Source organism: Mixophyes fleayi, chromosome 1, assembly GCF_038048845.1.
Source record: "Mixophyes fleayi isolate aMixFle1 chromosome 1, aMixFle1.hap1, whole genome shotgun sequence".
In the NCBI taxonomy this organism is placed as follows: domain Eukaryota; kingdom Metazoa; phylum Chordata; class Amphibia; order Anura; family Limnodynastidae; genus Mixophyes; species Mixophyes fleayi.
In genome coordinates, this window is record NC_134402.1 from 363,609,372 (window position 1) to 363,629,491 (window position 20,120).

The window sequence follows — 20,120 nt, forward strand, 5'->3', positions numbered from 1 at the left end:
CTCCAGTGTGTGAAACCATCTACATACCTAGGTTCTCAAACTACCCATGATCCCTACATGTTTCAAACAATGAATGTTAATCTCTTATTTCAATATATTGGTAGGGAAACTAACATGTGGTCCAGATTACTGCTGTTGGTGTTAGGCTGTATCAACTTAAAATGGTACTACTGCCCAAAGTCCTATATATAATCCATAAGTCACCCTTGTATCTGTCCCAAAAGATCATTCACTAGGTGACTTCACTTATTTTAAGTTCTCATTTGTGGGGGGAATGGAAAATCCCATTTGTTGGGATGTCAGGCCAGTCCAGTGAACAAATATTATTTAGCAGCAAAATTCACTCAGAGCTGTCATTGGGTCCAACTGGATAGAGACCACAATCCAGCACTACTTTCACTCACCCCAGATATGGGGTCAAGAAACAGCGCCTGATGCTGAGTTTGACTCATGTTTGATATAATTCGCCGTAAAAAAAATCCAATAAAAATATGGTATTTACGTCCATATGCTGAGTTTCACGCGTTGCAGGATATGTCCTGCTCTGCAGCTGTGGCATACACAAACAACCAGTTCATAATCAAAAGAAAAGTTAGTTAACACTTGTTTTGATAGCAAAAAACACATTAGCTATTAGGCTTGGTATAATACAGCAGATATAATATTCCTTCACGCGTATGAAAGTAGCAAAAATTTTTTTTATTTTTTTATATAATTTTTTATTTTCAGTGGTCAATCAAGAAAATACAGACAGCAAAACGATAACACTGTGTAGCATGCACAGTAAAATCACAACAGTTATTGTGGTGTATCGCATATTAGGAAACCTTTAGACAAAAATGACCGGTTTTTACATTTTTAAAGAGTAATATAAAATGGGTGTAGGAACAGAATGGATTGTGGGGGAGGGGTGAGGGGGGTAGGACCACAAAGATAAGCACTGTAAGTATTTAGAGGATAACTAGGGTGTGTTGAGCCTATAGCAGAGGGGGAGATATGTGTCGGGAAGAGTTAGGGTCATCGCACATTGGTCAGGTCGGAGGACGTGGAGCGTTGAGGGCGGAAGGTGTGTTCCACGGCTAGCCATGGAGCCCAGACTTGACTGAAGACGTGGCCTCTATCGTGGAGGTAGTACGTAATCTCCTCCATAGCGGCCACGTGCCAAATCTGCTTCTTGAGAGCCAAAAGGGATGGAGGTGAGGTATTTTTCCAATTAAGGGCTATGAGTGATTTGGCTGCTGTCAGGATGTGGGCAGTTAATTTCTTGGAGAATTTGTCCAGGTCTTGGGGAGGGTAACATAAAAGAAATATCCAGGGATCTTTCGGGATGGGGGCTTCAAAAAGGGTATTTAGGAAACTATGGACTGAATCCCAGAAGGTGGTGATAATCGGGCAAGACCACCAAATATGAAACATCGTACCCCTTTGGCCACAGTCCCGCCAACAGCAGGGCGAGGAAGAGGGAAAAATTCTATGGAGTCTTGTGGGAGTGTAATACCAACGGTAATAAATTTTGTAAGAGGTTTCCTTAAGTTTAGTTGATATAGAGCATTTAGCTATCCCCAGTCTCATGTCCTCCCAAGCCTCTTCATCCGGGGGAGGACCAAGGTCCTTTTCCCACTTGTCTTCATGAGGGTTTGGAGAGGGAAGGGCAGAAGTGAGAAGAATGCTATATATTTGAGAAATCATGCCCTTGTCCAAGGGATGTTTTCTACAAAGAGATTCAAATGGAGTAAGGTCCCTAAGAACATAGGTTGGTGGCAGGGATCACAAAAAATGGTTAATTTGGAAGAATTCAAAGGGGCTGAGGATTTGGGGCGGGGATTGGGGTTGGAGATCCGCTAGCGAAAGCCAGCGGCCCTGTTTGGAAAAATCTACTGGAAATTTAAGCATTGCACGAGACCAGTTACGGTGGATTGTAGAGGCAGATCCGGGAGGGAACACCGGGTTATGCCAGATGGGGGTTAAAGGAGATATTGCAGTTGAAAGTTTTAGTTTGAAGGAGTTGGAGTCCCAGAGCATAGCATCAAATTTGATAGAAGGCAGTGCTCTAACAGCAGGGGGGCGACGGGCGGGAGATACGCCCCAGAGAGAGGAGAGATCGGGCAGGGTTAGATGGGCTGATTCTATATGAAGCCATGCAGTGGAGCCAGAGGGAGCGTAGGAGGCAACGATTTGCGAAAGGTGGGATGCCAAAAAGTATAATTTGATGTCGCGAAGGCCTCTTCCTCCTCCAGGGATTGGTCGTTTTAAGATATTGGATGAGACTCTAGGAGGTCTATGGTTCCAAATAAAGCGGGTGAGGGCCTTCTGGATGTTGGCAAGGAAAGAGGCAGGGACAGCTACCGGAAGGGTTTGGAAGAGGTACAGCCATTTGGGGAGTATGTTCATTTTGACAGCTATGATCCTGCCCAGCCACGCAATAATAAGGCGGTTCCAGGAGGTCAGGTCTGATTGCGTCTTGGAGAAAAGGGGTAGGAAATTCTCACGAAAGAGGAGGTCATAGCGAGAAGTGAGGAAAACCCCCAGATATTTAATCTTCCTGTTCTGCCATTTGAAATTAAAATTAGCCCGGAGGAGCTCGGTATCCCGAGGAGAAACGTGAAGCAGCATGGCCTCTGACTTGGTGTAGTTTATCTTATAGCCCGAAACATCGCTGTAGTTCTGAAGGATGGCATATAGGTTGGGCAAGGAGATCCCCGGTTGGGTAAGTGATAGGAGGATATCGTCTGCAAAGAGTGAGATCTTGGAGTTCGTATTACCCACCTTGACCCCCTGTATGCTAGGATTAGACCTAATTTGGGAAGCCAGAGGTTCAATTATCAGAGCAAATATCAGAGGGGAAAGGGGGCAACCCTGTCGTGTTCCATTTTGAATGGAGAATGATTCTGAGGGAGTGCCATTAACCAGGACTTTAGCAGTAGGGGTAGTGTATAATGCTAGGACGCCAGTGAGGAAGTCGCCAGCGAAGCCAAACGACTCAAGAGCCGCTTTCATAAAGTCCCAAGAGATCCTGTCAAATGCTTTTTCAGCATCCAGAGAGAGCATAATAGTTGGGGATCTCCTGGAATTTGTAATATGGATGATGTCAATGGCACGTCTGGTATTGTCCCTCGCCTGGCGTCCCGGGATAAACCCTACTTGGTCATACTGGATCAGAGAAGGGAGGAAGGCATTCAGACGGTTTGCTAGGATTTTGGCATAAATTTTCAAATCGAGATTGAGGAGAGAGATTGGCCTGTAGCTAGCACAGTGGAGCGGGTCTTTACCGTCTTTAGGGATAACTACAATTTTGGCCTCCAGCATCTCTGATGGGAGAGGGTCACCTTGGAGAGTGTTGTTATAAAGGGCTTTCAGATGAGGGGCCAACAAATCATAAAATTTCTTGTAGTATGCGGCCGTGAAGCCGTCAGGGCCTGGGGATTTACCACTTTTTTGTCTAGCTATACACTTTGGTCCATTGCCCACACATGCTAGCCATACAATGTGCCAGAATGCCTCCTCAAGCTAGCCATACAATGTGCCATGTTGGTTCCTCATACCAGTCAACCACTGTTCCGATTGTTTCCACATGCCAGTGCACAAAGCCAGCAAGAAGCAATCCTTGCACCCTGAGCCAACATGCTATCATTCAGCCAGTCAGGTACACATCCCCACAAGGATTGTGTGTATCCCCTGCAGAGGCATTTGGCAAAGTGTGGTAGATGTGGTTTGGACTGCTGGTACTAATCCAATTGCAATCATCTTCTGCATGCAAGGCCTGCCACCTTTCCTTATCTAGTGCTATTTGTCCCTCAGCACATGACATCATGTGACTCTGGCTCAAGCATGTTACATGATATCACTAAACAGCACATCTTCTCCCCCTCGCTCCTATCCAGAATAGAAGCTATTTATTCAATGGTTACCTTTACTGCTGGATGAAAGCAGGCCTGTTAGTGTTGATGGTCCTACTCTCATTCAGCTGTGATGGCTATGATGGTACGCAGTGCTACCAATGCCTCAGATGTATTGTACTCCCCATAAAAAAAAAATATAAAACCTGCTACATGCTGCAATTCTGCAAGCAAATATCATTTTTTTAGATCATCTGCAAAGTATTTGTATGTTATTAATGCACTCTAAATTATTTCTGATGCTCCATAAACCATGGAGCAAAATATGACTGGGTATGATGAAAAATACAGTTGCAACATTACCTTAAAGTACAGAGGTAATGTGGTAGTGGTATATGGGCAAGTGTAAAGAATTTGGTACTATCTATTGCGGTCAGAAATTAGTTTCTAATCAGATGATTTTAAAAATACAATGAATAAAAGTTCCAACATAGGAAAATATGACATTCTGTATCCAAGAGAGAAGAAATGTCTGAGAGATGATTTTTCTCCTCTTCAGATACAAAGACCAGGCATACATACTGCTTCTTAGTCCTTACAGGACCTGTTAAGTTTCCTAATTCTTGCTTTGCACTCCTGGGGCCTGTTTCATTAAGGATCTTAACTTGAGAAACTTCTTATTTCAGTCTGCTGGACAAAACCATGTTACAATGCAAGGGGTGCAAATTAGTTTTCTGTTTTGCACATAAGTTAAATGCTACCTGTTTTTTCATGTAGCACACAAATACTTGATAGCTTATTTGTACACTGAAATTTAAAGTTGATATTTGTGTGCTACATGAAAAAACAGTCAGAATTTAACTTATGTGCAAAACAGAATACTAATTTGCACCCCTTGCATTGTAACATGGTTTTGTCCAGGAGACTGAAATAAGAAGTTTCTCAAGTTAAGATCCTTAATGAATCAGGCCCCTTATTACTAAATAACAGCCCCATTTACGACTGCCTTATTTTTGGTACAGTTTTGGATCTTGCTATATACACTGCCATCTTGATAAAGCGAGCATTGGGTACATGAATATTTATTAGTCTTGCATCACTAAACTCTTCTGCGTGGTCAAGAATAAAAACACATACAGTTCCTGGCATGACCAAGAGGACAATCAGGTGATGATCTTACCATCATTGCAGTCAACATAGGCGCCCAAAGGGAATTCTGTCTAGAGGTACACTATACATAAGTAGTAATAAAGGGAACTAAGGTAAATGTGGGGCTAAAGATGTTCCAAGGAATGGAAGACGTCAAAACAGAAAGTACACAAAGAAACTAAGAAGGGTGTGCACAGGATTAGTGTTCAGACAGTAGCATGTCCATGTATGTTCCATGTCCTTGCCAGTACATGACAAGTACTGGCAAGAAGATGGGAATGTACTGCTCCATTGACTGGAGAGGATGCAGTGCATCTCTGGCTTGTTGCAGTGAATCTCTAGCTTGCTGTAGTGAATCTCTGGCTTGTTGCAGTGAATCCCTGGCTTGTTGTTCCATTTGGCCTGCAGTGTTGCTTAGAGGTGAAGCACCTGCAAGGCAGAACCATCCTCTGAGTGACAAGGAAAAAGTAGCCTGCTGCCTAAGAGGCATGGAGATGGCTCTGCTTTCTCAATTACTGAGCCCACCAGGCAGAGCAGCAGCCTTGGCAGAAATGCTAGACAGGAGCTTCTACTCAAATGCCTTTTGCCTGAGTTTAGATGCAATTAGTCCCCAACCTGTTAATCAGTTTATATGTACAGTCAGGTCCATAAATATTGGGACATAAACACAATTCTCATATTTTGGGCTCTATACACCACCACAATGGATTTGAAATGAAACGAACAAGATGTGCTTTAACTGCAGACTGTCAGCTTTAATTTGAGGGAATTTAAATCCAAATCAGGTGAATGGTGTAGGAATTACAACGTTTTCTATATGTGCCTCCCACTTTTTAAAGGACCAAAAGTAATGGGACAAACTAAACAATCCTACAGCAAACTTTCACTTTTTAAAACTTTGTGCAAATCCTTTGCAGTCAATTACAGCCTGAAGTCTGGAACGCATAGACATCACCAGACGTTGGGTTTCATCCCTGGTGATGCTCTGCCAGGCCTCTACTGCAAATGTCTTCAGTTCCTGCTTGTTCTTGGGGCATTTTCCCTTCAGTTTTGTCTTCATCAAGTGAAATGCATGCTCAATTGGATTCAGGTCAGGTGATTGCCTTGGCCATTGCATAACATTCCACTTTTTAGCCTTAAAAAACTCTTTGGTTGCTTTTGCAGTATGCTTCGGGTCATTGTCCATCTGCACTGTGAAGCGCCGTCCAATGAGTTCTGAAGCATTTGACTGAATATGAGCAGATAATATTGCTCGAAACACTTCAGAATTCATCCTGCTGCTTTTGTCAGCAGTCACATCATCAATAAATACAAGGGAACCAGTTTCATTGGCAGCCATACATGCCCACGCCATGACACTACCACCACCATGCTTCACTGATGAGGTGGTATGTTTTGGATCATGAGCAGTTCCTTTCCTTCTCCATACTCTTCTCTTCCCATCACTCTGGTACAAGTTGATCTTTGTCTCATCTGTCCATAGGATGTTGTTCCAGAACTGTAATGGCTTTTTAAGATGTTGTTTGCCAAACTCTAATCTGGTCTTCCTGTTTTTGTGGCTCACCAATGGTTTACATCTTGTGGTGAACCCTCTATAATCACTCTTGTGAAGTCTTCTCTTGATTGTTGACTTTGACACATATACACCTACCTCCTGGAGAGTGTTCTTGATTTGACCAACTGTTGTGAAGCGGTTTTTCTTCACCAGGGAAGAAATTCTTCTGTCATCCACCACAGTTGTTTTCCGTGGTTTTCCGGGTCTTTTGGTGTTGCTGAGCTCTTCGGTGCATTCTTTCTTTTTAAGAATGTTCCAAACAGTCGATTTGGCTACACCTAATGTTTTTGCTATCTCTCTGATGGGTTTGTTTTGATTTTTCAGCCTAATGATGGCTTGCTTCACTGATAGTGACAGCTCTTTGGATCTCATATTGAGAGTCGACAGCAACAGATTCCAAATGCAAATGTCACACCTAGAATCAACTCCAGACCTTTTACCTGCTTAATTGATGATGAAATAACGAGGGAATAGCCCACACATGTCCATGAAATTGCTTTTGTCCCATTACTTTTGGTCCCTTAAAAAGTGGGAGGCACATATAGAAACCGTTGCAATTTCTACACCGTTCACCTGATTTGGATGTAAATTCCCTCAAATTAAAGCTGAAAGTCTGCAGTTAAAGCACATCTTGTTAGCTTCATTTCAAATCCATTGTGGTGGTGTATAGAGCCCAAAATATGAGAATTGTGTCGATGTCCCAATATTTATGGACCTGACTGTATATGTAACCACTTGCTTATGTGTACCCATGCACCTGTCATTGTCCGTCATGTCTTATGCTGAATTGTTTTTGCATGCTGTGTGATTTGTTCTGTTAATTGCATCCATGCATTTATTATTCTGCTTATCTGTACCCTTTGTTATGATTACTGTTCTCATGTATGCCTTATCTGTATGATTATGCCAAGCGCTACGGAATCTGTGACGTCATACAAAGAATGATGATCAATGGAACACACCTCCTGCTGCAGTTAAGAACTATTACCTTAATATTGATATATAGTGAACACAGCAGCATGGTGGCTTAGTGGTTAGCACTTCTGCCTCACAACGCTGGGGTCATTAGTTCGATTCCCAACCATGGCCTTATCTGTGTGGAGTTTGTATGTTCTTCCGTGTCTGCGTGGGTTTAATCCAGGCTCTGCAGTTTCCTCCCACACTCCAAAAACATATTAGTAGGTTAATTGGCTGCTATTAAATCGACCATAGTCACTACTGGTCTGTCTGTGTGTGTGTTAGGGAATTTGTAGCATGTAACATGTAGGGCATTGACAGCAGTGTGAGTCTACTAGTGGGTTGTTTGACTTTTTCCTCCACAGAGAACACCAGGGAGACAGAGAAATCACCAGAGCAACTTTGGTGCAGTCAGGGCCGGACTGGCCATCTGACACTTCTGGCAAATGCCAGAAGGGCCGATGGCTGGATGGGCCGGTCTAAGCAGGGGCGGATTGTCATTACTATCTTCCGGGACCTGACTTCCACGCCGGATCCCGGCGTGAGTATATGCAGACAAGCTAATGGGGGCAGGCCCTAGCCTATTGGTGGCCGACCCCAACAATGACTGGCTTCCTGGTGGCTGGCTCCTCCCCAGGAACCAGCCACCTTACTACATTTGCTGCGCAGAGCAGCTCTGGGCTGCTCCATCTCCCCCCTCCTTCCTTCTGTCCACTGCTCCCTCGGAGACAGCTGCGGATCCTCAGAAATGTCAGCCCACCACCACCAGGTAGATTGTGCCATGCGGTCTGGGAGACGGGGAGTGAGATGGGTTTGTCAGCTCTCCTGGTGGAAATATACTATGGAGCGCTGGGGTAATGCCATAGGAAGCATGTCTGCCAGAACGTCATGCATTCAATCTTAAAGTGACAGAAAATAAAGAAGCATACTTTTTCTCCTGTCAGGCTATACAGATAAAGATATCCTTGGACACTTACAGCATCTGATATACATTCAGAGATCTGTCAGACATCCAAATGCCTGATTCTTGTATGAAGGATACAGTGTGTGATGTTCTAGAAAAAAAATTTTTTTCATGTGGCTTTAAGAATATCTTTCACAGGTTTAAGGCTTTCTCGGTATCATACATATTTCTTATATGCTCCCTCTTCCCCATTAGACCTCAGTCTGCATTTACTTACTAATTAGTGATAACTGTGTAATGATCCAATGAATAGATTTGATAGCTAGCACCTCAATGGATGGCCACTGTGCTCTTCTAGCTGTAATTTGTAGCCTGACCTGAAGAGGTCCCCACGGACTGTAAGTAATAGGACCCTGCTGATTTCAACACACAGCGGCATTCCCCGGAAAGGAACCGCCACCAAAGTACTGGTGGGGGGTATATAGCAAAATAAAAGTGGACAACTCTCTTAAATATTCATAGTAAATCCCACTTATATTTACTAACTGTTCTGGGGTTACAAAGAGTGCCTGTTAAACCATAATGCACCTGGGAGAACTATATCCTGTATTAGGGATAAGGGCTAAGGAAGGCGACGGTTGTGCATAGGGTTTGATTGTGTTGTGCAGCTAAATTACATTCACAATTCAAACTCTTTTCAAACTCCTTACCATCACGTACATGGCTCTCTCCCAGTCTACTGCCCCTATATCTCTAACCTCCTCTTCATTCACACTCCTGCCCGCTCCCTGTGCTCGGCCAATGACCGTCGCCTCTCCTCCACTCTGATCACCTCTTCCCACTCCAGAATCCAAGACTTCTCCCGTGCGGCCCCCCTTCACTGGAACAAACTCCCTCACTCCATCCGTCTCTCTCCTAATCTGTGCTCCCTCAAACGGGCACTAAAAACCCACCTGTTCCTTAAAGCCTATCAACCCCCTCTTCTCCTCCACTTGTTCTCCCCTCCTGGCCCCCCTTTTCTCTCCCCCATAATTCAACTGGATCCCCTTTGTGCCTGATTTTTGTTTACGCTCCCTTAGGATGTGAGCTTGTATGAGCAGGGCCCTCTTCCCTTCTGTCTCCACACCTGTTCTTCTGCTCCGTCTTTACTGCATTAGCCTGCCTGGAGTTTCTGATGTATTGGTGATTTTTTTTGTTTACTGTTCAGTACTGTTTCACCATGTACATCCTACTGTTTGTACTGTGTACGGCACTGCAGAAATCTTGTGGCGCCTAACAAATAAAGGATAATATAATAATAATCCCTCCTCGTCCGGCGCACCCAGTAGGAGATCATACAGGATGCCATGATCAGGTAGGTTAATATATGTTCTCGTGTACAATGCATTTTTTATTACATTTTAACCTTTCTTGAACTGGGGCACTATTGTATGGCATAATATTTATTGCGGACGCTACTGCATGGCATAATATTAATTGAGGGTAGTATTAATATTAATTGCCATAATATGAACTGGGGGCACTACGGTGTGGCATAATATGGACTTCTACCAAAGAGGAGTAGCCTAGTGCTTTTTCACTCACAAGTCTCTGCCATTGTTGACTATGGGGGACCCCAAGAACTTGCTGTACCGGGGCCAAAATTCCTCTTGGTGGCCCTGCCTGTGAGTCAAGGGGGCAGACGTCTCCATGTAAATAATCTAAATGTTTCCTATCTAATCAAACTGGTGGATCACATCCAATTAGCTCTCACACAGATCCTCCACCCCCATTAATTTATATACTGTGTTATTTAAAATTAAAAGAAAAGACACATATTCAGTTACTGTAGTAAAAAATATTTTTTTTTCTGACATTTTGCTGTAGATGGAAATACATTTAATGTGGCAGTGTAGGGTCAGGTGATCTTTCAGCAGTTGTGTTTTGTTTCTGACATATTTGTTAGCATATAATTTCATGTGGAATGATTCATGACAATTCTGCCATTACAATTTAATTGAGAGAAAAGGGTACTTGCTAATTATATATGTGTATAGCTACTCTGTTGTTGCAATTTTGTGGGAGATATGAAAAAAGCAGAACATTGGTCCCCTACAGTGGCGCCCATATAATTGGTGGCACTGCTGTAGTGTGGCGGTGGTTGTAGTGATGTAGTGTGTTTGATTTTAGTATTGTGGGAGAAGGTATTGCTGTAATGTGGGGGTAATGTTAGTTGCTGTAATTTGGGAGGGTATTCATGATTGCTGTAATATGGGAGTTTTGCTGGTAAGTGTAGGGGTATTGCTGTAATGTGGGTGGGTATTGATGTAGTATAAGTGTATGTGTCGGGAGGTATTTATTGCTGTAATTGGGGTACTCATGAGTACCATTTAACATGGTTTTCTATAGTCCTTGAATTGTTACATCATCCTATGTCACAGTGCACTGTGACATAGTCTTTGTACACCTTTCCCCCTATAACTACTACTCAAGCATCAATAGGTATTACATGTATGATTTTATTGTGATATTAAATACTATTTTATATATTTGACCACACGTGATCTGCTATTTATGCTTCATTAGTCTATATTGGGAGACAGTTAGATTTGAGCGCTGCATTCGTTTTTTGTTGTTATCACTTATGTATTCACATGGTATTTATTGATGTGTTGGTGTTGCTAACAATGTACTGTTGGGGGTCAGTAGGAGAAATAAGCTTATTTGTTAAATGTGAATGCTATTGATTTAATGTTGGAGCTGGTTGGAGGGCTTAGAGTGTTTATTAGTTGTGCAGCTTTCCAGGAGGTGAACAATATCTATCCCTTTCCAAACAGGGCTATTTATTTACGGTGAGGTGATGGGACCTTCAATTTAATGCTGGGGTGGGTTGAGGATATTAATATATAGGGCTGGTTGGAGGAAAATAGATCTATTTATCAAATGTGCATACTATTATTTTAATGTTGGGGCTGGAGGGAGGCCTAATTATATAATGTGGGTGCTATTGATTTAATGTCAGGGCTGGTAGGAGTTTTCTAAATTTCATGTACCCATTTTTTTTCTCCAAATTAGGCCCCCAACATTCCAGGATACAGACAAGCAGCAACTAAAGACACTAGCAGCCACAGGTGGTGACAGTGACAAGAACAGGTAGGAGAGACCAAGACAGTCTGCCAACTGTCCTGAATTTGGTGGGTGACTGTCCCGCTTAGTCAGGATTTGCTCTGACTACAAGGACAGTTGGGAGGTATGTCCTGCTCCACATTATACTACTTGTGAAGGCAGAACTGCGTGCACCTAACAGTAGTGCACACAGTATTGCCTGTGTATTTGTCTAAAATGCATCTAATAACCATAATACATCATAGGAGCCCCCCTGTATTAAGTGCCCTGGGCCACCTGAGCCTTAATCCAGCTCTGGTTAGCAGGAGGAAGCTGATAGTTGTTTCTAGTCCCCGGACAGGATACAGCCTGCAGCAAGCCGAGGAGCTCTAAATCTCATGAGATTTGGTAATCTTGTGAGACTAAGAGCTTCCCTGCTCACTCTACAGGAAGTTCCCATGCTGATGATGTCAGCAGCACCAGAAGAATAGATAAGTACATTGGGCTGGGGGTGTCCTAGTGTGGATGGGGAGGGCATGATAAATGTAATGTTTTATTATAATGTATTTATCAATGCCCCATGTTGACCACGCCCCTAATGCAATGTGGCCCCAGCACATGTTTTATTTTCTACTCATTAACACGAGGTGGGCCTATATACTTTAAATGCCAGGGCTGATTTTTAGTCCCAGTCCGGCCCTGGGTGCAGTCAAGATGGGTAACTAGGGTTATATCATGAGAAAAAAAACCTAGTTTCTCAGTCACAAATGCCATCTCAAAATAGTCAGCTGAGCTATTGCCTGCCAGGTTCCCTGAAATGTACCAGGTGAGGGTTTATGGCGTGAATCAAAATTAGTAGTGTCAGCCTCATACACTGCCTGTGCTACTCCCTTTAATATAAGTGCACATTCAGAGGAGACAGAGGTAGTCACAGGTACCTGCACAGTTCCTACTATAAGCCCAGATAGTTTCCAGCACTCACAGTAACTAGTATCCAGATGGTGGAGATAAACTACAGCTGCTGGTGCTATCAGTGCAGTGGTCTGATACTGCAACTACATAAGCTGATCTTACTCTGTCCTTATTAACACCATGGACGATATAAGGGAATATATATATCATCACCATTTTTTTATATTGTGCCACTAATTCCGCAGCGCTGTACAGAGAACTCACTCACATCAGTACCTGCCCCATCGGGCTTTAAGTCTAAATTCCCTAACATACAGACAGACAGACTAGGGCAGGGTTTCCCAAACCCAGTCCTCAGGGCTCCCCAACAGTGCAGGTTTTCCACATCTCCGTGCTGGAGCACAGGTGTATTCATTACTGACTGACACATTGTAACAGATCCACAGGTGGTCCTAATTATGTCACCTGTGATCCAGAAAACCTGCACTGTTGGGGAGCCCTGAAGACTGGGTTTGGGAAACCCTGGTTAGCAGACAATTAACCTACCAGTATGTTTTTGGAGTGTGAGAGGAAACCGGAGCACACGGATATATTTTCACACATTGAGCTAAGAAGGGAAAAAGCACCAATCTTTACACTTAAGGTATGACAGAATTAATATTTTAAATTAATGCAGATGTTTTCCCATAGCGTGATTGCTAACATAAAATGTTAAAATGTCATTTTTGTAACAACTTGCCTTTACAAAGCAGAGAAAAATAAATCCTCAAAATTAAACAGATTGACATTCTAACCTTCTTTTTTTTAAAAAAACAAAAAACAACAAATCATATTTTGAAAACAATTAAATAATTAAATAATTGTTGATTGGTTTCAATGAATACAGAATCCTGCACCTCATCCCATAGGAGAGCCACTCATCTCTACCATATTTGAACATAAACTGTAAATTTGCCAACCTTACATATTTTTATTGCTTAATACAACACAATGTAACACTGTAGTCATTTACACAAGTAAAGTGCAGCTAGGGGAAATCTTGACTGAATGATTACTCCAAACAAAACAGAAAATGTACATTTGGGTGGAATACCCTGTCTTAAAATCTGGGATTGTTGATCAGCTTAGTGGCCCAGTCTACATTATGAGGAATTTTTCGATAAAGGGGCTATGTTCTAACCCTGGGCTGTCTTTATAACCTCAGACAGAAGCCACCATCTCTATGATAAGACGGCACTGCACCCTGGCAGCCAAACATCATGTGATCAGCGCCATTATGACAAAGCTGTATGTGCTCATAGACTACATATAATTGAAGTTGGACTTTGGTTTGGAAGTAAAGATTCTACTAAATAAACTTTTTAGAACATCTACTTTAGTACAACTGTCTAAGAGGATTACATAACAACCAGAACAGATCTTAGCAGACTCATCAACGGGATAGAAATTATACTAATACCCACAACAGAAGTTAGAGCTAACAGTCTAACGGCCTGAAACGTGACACCTATGACTTAGAAAATTCCTTTGAGGTATCACTTGCGCTAAGGCAGTAATTAAAACATTTTTCAAACTCATTTATCAAGGTGAGGTGGGACTGAGACCAAAAATTATCAGGGAGGCCATAATTCTTATGTGTAGCATGCTGCCTGTCTTAACACAGAGCTCGACATCAGAAGCCAGCAGAGTCCAATGTCTAATTGAGTTTTCAGTTTTGAGTAGAATTAACCTTTATCAATTGTTGCATGGAAGTGATGGGACAAATTAGCCTACATGTTAGCAGACCTTGGGACAGCCTCTTGACTACCTGCAAAAAAAAGCAACAACTCTCGTCCTGTATGGAACATTGGTTTCACCAAACATATAGATTTAACATGATGTGAGAATGATAAGCCATGCTACGTATGTCCTAACTTTTATACCTGAACAGATATTGGCGTTACAGATAAATATCCTAGGCTGAAACATTAGGATATAAGAATTGAGAAAATCATATTGAATGGCAACATCTGGTAAAGCAGAAATTAATTATTGGGAGGAATATTGATACATGGTCTAACTGTATAGCACATACCTTTCCAATATTTGCACATGCAAAATAAGTGCAAAATAAACACCAGGCATATTTACTAGTTAACACCAGATTAACAATGGGCCTGATGGAGTTGCAGCTCCAAGCCTTCACACTCAGATAGGCCAATCAAGGTCAGTGTCTATGGTGGGCTTGATAGTTATAGTACTAGTTCATAGGTTTCAGATCCAGATCCATGTGGCCCATAATCTGATTTAACAAATGCTACATTTTAACTAATCATTATCAATTCTTAAAGCAAAGTTTAGCAAACAAATTATGAGTAGTGGTTAAATTATTGTTTTTTAACTTTTCTGTCTCCTGGAGGAAAAATAAGCATATATTAAATATTGCATCTAACTACTTGCTGAAACTTTCATCCCTCAAGTACCAACTGGAGTGGAAAGAACAGTAGTCTAGGACCTCACTACACTGTCTCCTCCTGGTAGGCAGCCAAAACGGCAACTGTTATTTTTATTTGTTATTTTTTAAACTTTGTTTCTGGGGTTTCCCCAATGTCCCTGTCACCCTAGAAAGTGCATTTAATACAATACCATTTCTTTATGCATTATGCCAGGCCTGGCCAAACTGTGGCTCTCCAGGTGTTGTGAATCTACAACTCCCAGCATGCCCTGCAAGCTGTTAGCTAGCTAGCTAATGGCAAAGCACGCTGAGGTTTTTAGCTTCACAAAACCTGGAGGGCCACAGATTGGCCCTCCAGCAATATGCTCTCTCCCAAGCCAGCTGTCTCCAGTCCTCACTGCCAGAGCTGTGAGATATAGGAGAAGCTGGCCTGGAAGCGAGCTTAGTAACACCTGATAGGCTACCTTGACTTAAAAGTTGAGTCAACCTACCAGTGTACAGAACCTTTTGTAGATTGCCTTTCCTTTACACCCCCTGCGGGTAAAGGTATTGAGGTCCGATTTCTACAAATCGCCGATATTCGGCAACTTTGCAGGCAAAATTTAAAACAGCAAAGTGTTTAAAGACAAGTTTAAAATTTGGCCTGCAAAGTCGACGAATATTGGCAATTTACATAAATCGAACCTTAATACCTTTAACCCCGAATGTGAGTTCTGGAAGAAGCCAGCCCGAGTAAGAGTATAGTACACAAGGCACTATGTAATAAAGCAATTCAATAACAACAGCTAACCTTGTAAAAAAAACTGCTTTATATTTTCACCCACAAGAATCAGAAATTAATTGCAAATGATCCCTTGGTGAATTGTGGTAAATATATGGGAAATAATTGAGACAGGCGAGAAAGTTAGCTTGGGGTTTCTTTGCACGAATTTAGATTTTTGCTCACTTTTATTCACTGGCCTTTGAGGATAATATGATTCTTGGCAAAGAAAGTAGAAAGTAAGCATACTGCTACTAATAGCTGAAGATAACTGGTGCAAACATCAATACCTTTGCACAGTTTTTCCAAAATACATCCCCCTCATATCTTTGTGGTAGACTACTTTTAGTTTTAGGTTGCAAAAAGACAATTTTACAGAAGCTCTTCAATATATGAGACATGAAACAACAACTTTACAGCTCTAGCTAGCAACTTAGTGGTTAGTGATAAACCCACAATTAATTCCACCTTAGGCCACAGACCTGTTGCCCTTGCTGCTTCCTTTTAACTCCCATGAATTTTCCCCTTTCATTTGTCTGCATCTGTCACAGGCAAGTTATACAAAACACTTCTCTATAAAAATCAAAATATTCACCACCAAATGTGTGTGCTCTTGGTACTGCAGTGTAGAATATAATTTGATTTTCAACACATTTATGTTGCATAATGGAAGTAGGGTCAGAAAATATCAGTATATTGGAAAAATACAAATCTGTTATATTGGTCCAATAAACAGACATAACATCTGCTAGTTGGAAATTGCTTTTCATCAGAAATCAATCAATAAATTAAAGGGGAAACAGCCCATCTTAAAAACTGAAAAACAATATTGTTTTACATGTTTTTTGTGAATAATATGTCTGGAGCATTATAGAACATATAAATGTGATTTTCTTAAATCGAATAATAAGGATTTACATATGCCGCAACATATTTGTTTAGAAACATCTATTATGAGTGTTATGTTGTCCATTAGGCCTCTTAGCAAGAAAAATGCAATCTGTCTTTTAACAGAAATCATGGTTTACATTTATGACAAAGGTAAATGAACTATTTCTAACATGTTATTTATTTATACTTAAGTTCTATTCTCAGAATCAATGAACATAAGCAACATTTGTATAACAAAGTCATGGACCAACTGATTACAATTTAGAGTTAAATGTTATACGTTAAATGTTAAATGTTTTTATCCAATGTCGGATCTAAGCAATAAATTTCTGTATTGACTGTCAGGAGTATCAGCTACAGCTTCTAATATTAGATTAATCTTTAATGTACCACAATAAAAATACAATTGCTTGATTACACATATTAGAGGACCACTTTTACAATTAAGAGCTTGGGAGCAAACTAAAACTGAACTCAATGGCACTTGGAAGGTCTATGCAAATACAGGAAGAAAGAATCTCTAATAAGTTATATAACTTTCCTCAGCAGGTTAAAATTTTGAATTTTAGATACATTTCTATCCACTAAAATAAGTGAATTATGGCAAATGATTTTAAACATGAAATACGTGTTTAAAGCAGATTAAAGGGCCTAGCTTGGCCAAGTCTGTCTCTCACCCTATATAATGGTATACAGTATAATATTCTCCTCTGGTTTCAACTGTGCTCTTCTGGCTGTGCGTGCTGCAAACCCCGTTTGTTATAATGTGATTGATGCCACAGTGAAACAATAAATGCCTAGCACGAGCATATTTGTACAATGCAAAACGACTTGTGACATCTATCTGCAACAATGTAACAAGAATCTATGAAAGGTGTGGGCTGGAGAAGAAGAAGGAGGATTGAGGGGGATATAGGAGCACTGCACAGGAGAAGCACCTTTGCGACCACCTGCAGAATGCGCAGACTCACTCCATTTCACTGCAGCTGCTTAATTTATGGCACTGCACACCAAGCAGGGGATATAAACAAACCCACTGCCAGCATGAAAGATAGGGGGAGGGGTAGAAATAAAAGATAAAAAATCGCCCCAGTGGGTGCTGGTGAACAATCCAAATATCACTTTGCAACGCAGTACTGACCGGCAAAGTAGTCAGTTTGTTTAAAACAAACGCTGAAAAAAAAGGAAGCAGTAATAGTAATAACACACAAGTAGCCAATACTGACAATACCGACGTTTCATGCAGATGCCCCAAGGTAATCTCCTACCTCCAGTGTCCTGATTTCTTTCTGTGTCAAGTCGTTGGAGGTGGCACACTTGGTCCTGAGCCCCTCTAGGTTGGAGATGCTGATATCTATCATGTTCTGTACCAACTCGCACTGCTGCAGGGCTTTCTGCAAACTCAGTGGCTGATCGTCGCTGCTGGGCACATTTTCTTCATCCATTTCTCCCCTTTGCTCTGCAGTCACCCTTTTCTTCCCACCCTCCCTCCCCCCCCCCCAAATAATATTAATAAAAAAAAAATGAGCTGTATCCCTACTCTAACCTTCTCCCACTGGTCCACCCCACCCACCCCTCTGCTGCCTCCCACTACCCCAGTCCTCAGCACAGGTACATGGATAGGGCAGCCTGTGACTGTGTGCATGAAATGTACACCCCTGTACACTAGATTACTCTCCAATCTGCCTCCATTAGAGTGAGTGCTCCTCGGTGCCTCCAACCGAGATGCTGTATCACACGAGCACCAGGCAGCGGTGCTGATGTTGCCAACAGCCGGAAATAAATAAATATGTATGTATGCGTGCACAGGCTCTGGGTCTGTCTGCAAAGCTTCCGACAGAAACAAATAATAATAATAAAAATAATAATACAAATAAATAGATTACTTATGATAATATCAGTAGGTGTTCATCTCTTCCAAACACCTGCACGGCATCTCGGTGTTTGCATGAGCTCACAGTTGCACTTAGCAGGGTGCTTTCTTTTTTATTATGTTGTTGCTGTAGGCTGCTTTTTTTATTATTATTATTATTATTATTATTATTAGATCACTCTTTGTGCTGTGTGCATGTGCTGACCCTTTAGGGAGATTGCTGCATGAGTGTGCTGGAGCCGGTGCCTGGTGCTGCTGCTGCTGGCCGTACTGCTGCTGCATCCCCTCCTGCCTCTCTCTGCACCGACATCTTGCCTGTCAATCAAGCGCGCCCTGGACTCGGATGGGAGGAGGGGGCGGAGTTCGGGGGAGAAGAGCATGAACGCGCACTGTATAGGAGGACCAGACTACTGTGTAGGTGAGAGCTGTGTGCTATTCCCTGCACTTGACTTTGGTTACCATTGTGCAATTCTATAAATAAAACCAATAATAAAAACTATGTAGTTGTAGTGTCATATGACTGCTCATGTCCAAGCACAGTGTAGTAAAAGCTACCCCTAATACATTTAAGCCTTTTGAGATTATTGTGTTTTTATTTTCTAACTGTAATCATCTAATAGTTGCATTTTCTGGCCAGTGCAGTAACCTGTTTATTTCAACACTGAAGTTTCATTAACACCCCTGATTGGATTAAATTATCAATAATATATTTTTGAAAAATATACAAACAAGTAGATTGCCTAAAGTGTCATCCATTAATTCTTATGTATGGACAATTGCTTTTAGATATATAATGCAACAGGGTAATTCATTTGAATGCATGCTGCAAAAATCCATAAATTAACCCAGGCGTCCATTTATGTTGGTTTATAAGTGATGTCTTTTCCAAACCCTGGTAAGTTCTCATGTTATTCTGTTTCTTGGAAATCATGTGATGCACCCTGCATTAATTTCTTTCTATCAACAGCTGGATATCTGTGAGGATTGTGGCTGGTAATGAATGCTTACACTAAAAGCAGAGAAAACATTTCAGCTTTGTTTTGCATTCACTTCTCAGACATGAATGCATCAGTCATCAGTGCACACCTCCAGTCATCAGTGCACACCTCCAGTCATCAGTGCACACCTCCAGCCCTGTATGGATGCAGAGAGCAGTCTACAATGGCATATTATAACAGTGTACTGGGTATTGGCAAATTATGTCACATTGAAGTGTGCATTATTGCTATACAGTGTAGAGTAATACAATATGTGTGATTGAATCACAGATTTGATGGTACCACATGGCTAGAGCAGGTAGGCCACAGCAGCAGTTACATCCCCTCTCATATGAGAGCTATGCTTTGTAAGCATCTTGGGCCTGATTCATTAAGGATCTTAAATTAAGAAGTTTCTTTTATTAATTATTATTATTAATTTTTATTTATAGGGCGCCACTAGGTATCCGTAGCGCCGTACAGGGACAAACAAAATTACAATACAAAGGTGAGACAGCACAGTACAGTAAACAAAACGCATAGTAACTCAGTGAGCTCAAAGCACAGCTAGAGGGGCGGGGGAGGGGAGAGGGGAAGGTACCGCATACGGCGGAGCCCAAGAGGGAGGGCACGGATAGCAGGGAAGCCCCCAGATTGGAGAGGAGGGAGCAAGAGGGAACGGGGAGAAGAAGGTCCTAGAGGAGGAGGGCAAGGTAGCTGGAGAGCAGAGTTAAAAGTGGTGAAGACAGGAGGAGAGATGACCCTGCTCAAAGGAGCGTACAATCTAA

General features: G+C 41.8%; 1 protein-coding gene across 2 annotated transcripts in view; it reads right to left on the reverse strand.

The window, feature by feature from the left end:
* KSR2 (kinase suppressor of ras 2) overlaps positions 1-17,941 on the reverse strand; it is a 388,289-nt gene extending 370,348 nt beyond the window's left edge. For both annotated transcript variants that reach the window (XM_075178524.1, XM_075178525.1), the window contains exon 1: positions 17,751-17,941. In XM_075178524.1, the coding sequence (XP_075034625.1) occupies positions 17,751-17,927 (177 nt within the window). In that variant the 5' untranslated portion in view covers positions 17,928-17,941. The remainder of the gene's footprint in view (positions 1-17,750) is intronic.
* Positions 17,942-20,120: the final 2,179 nt, after the last annotated feature.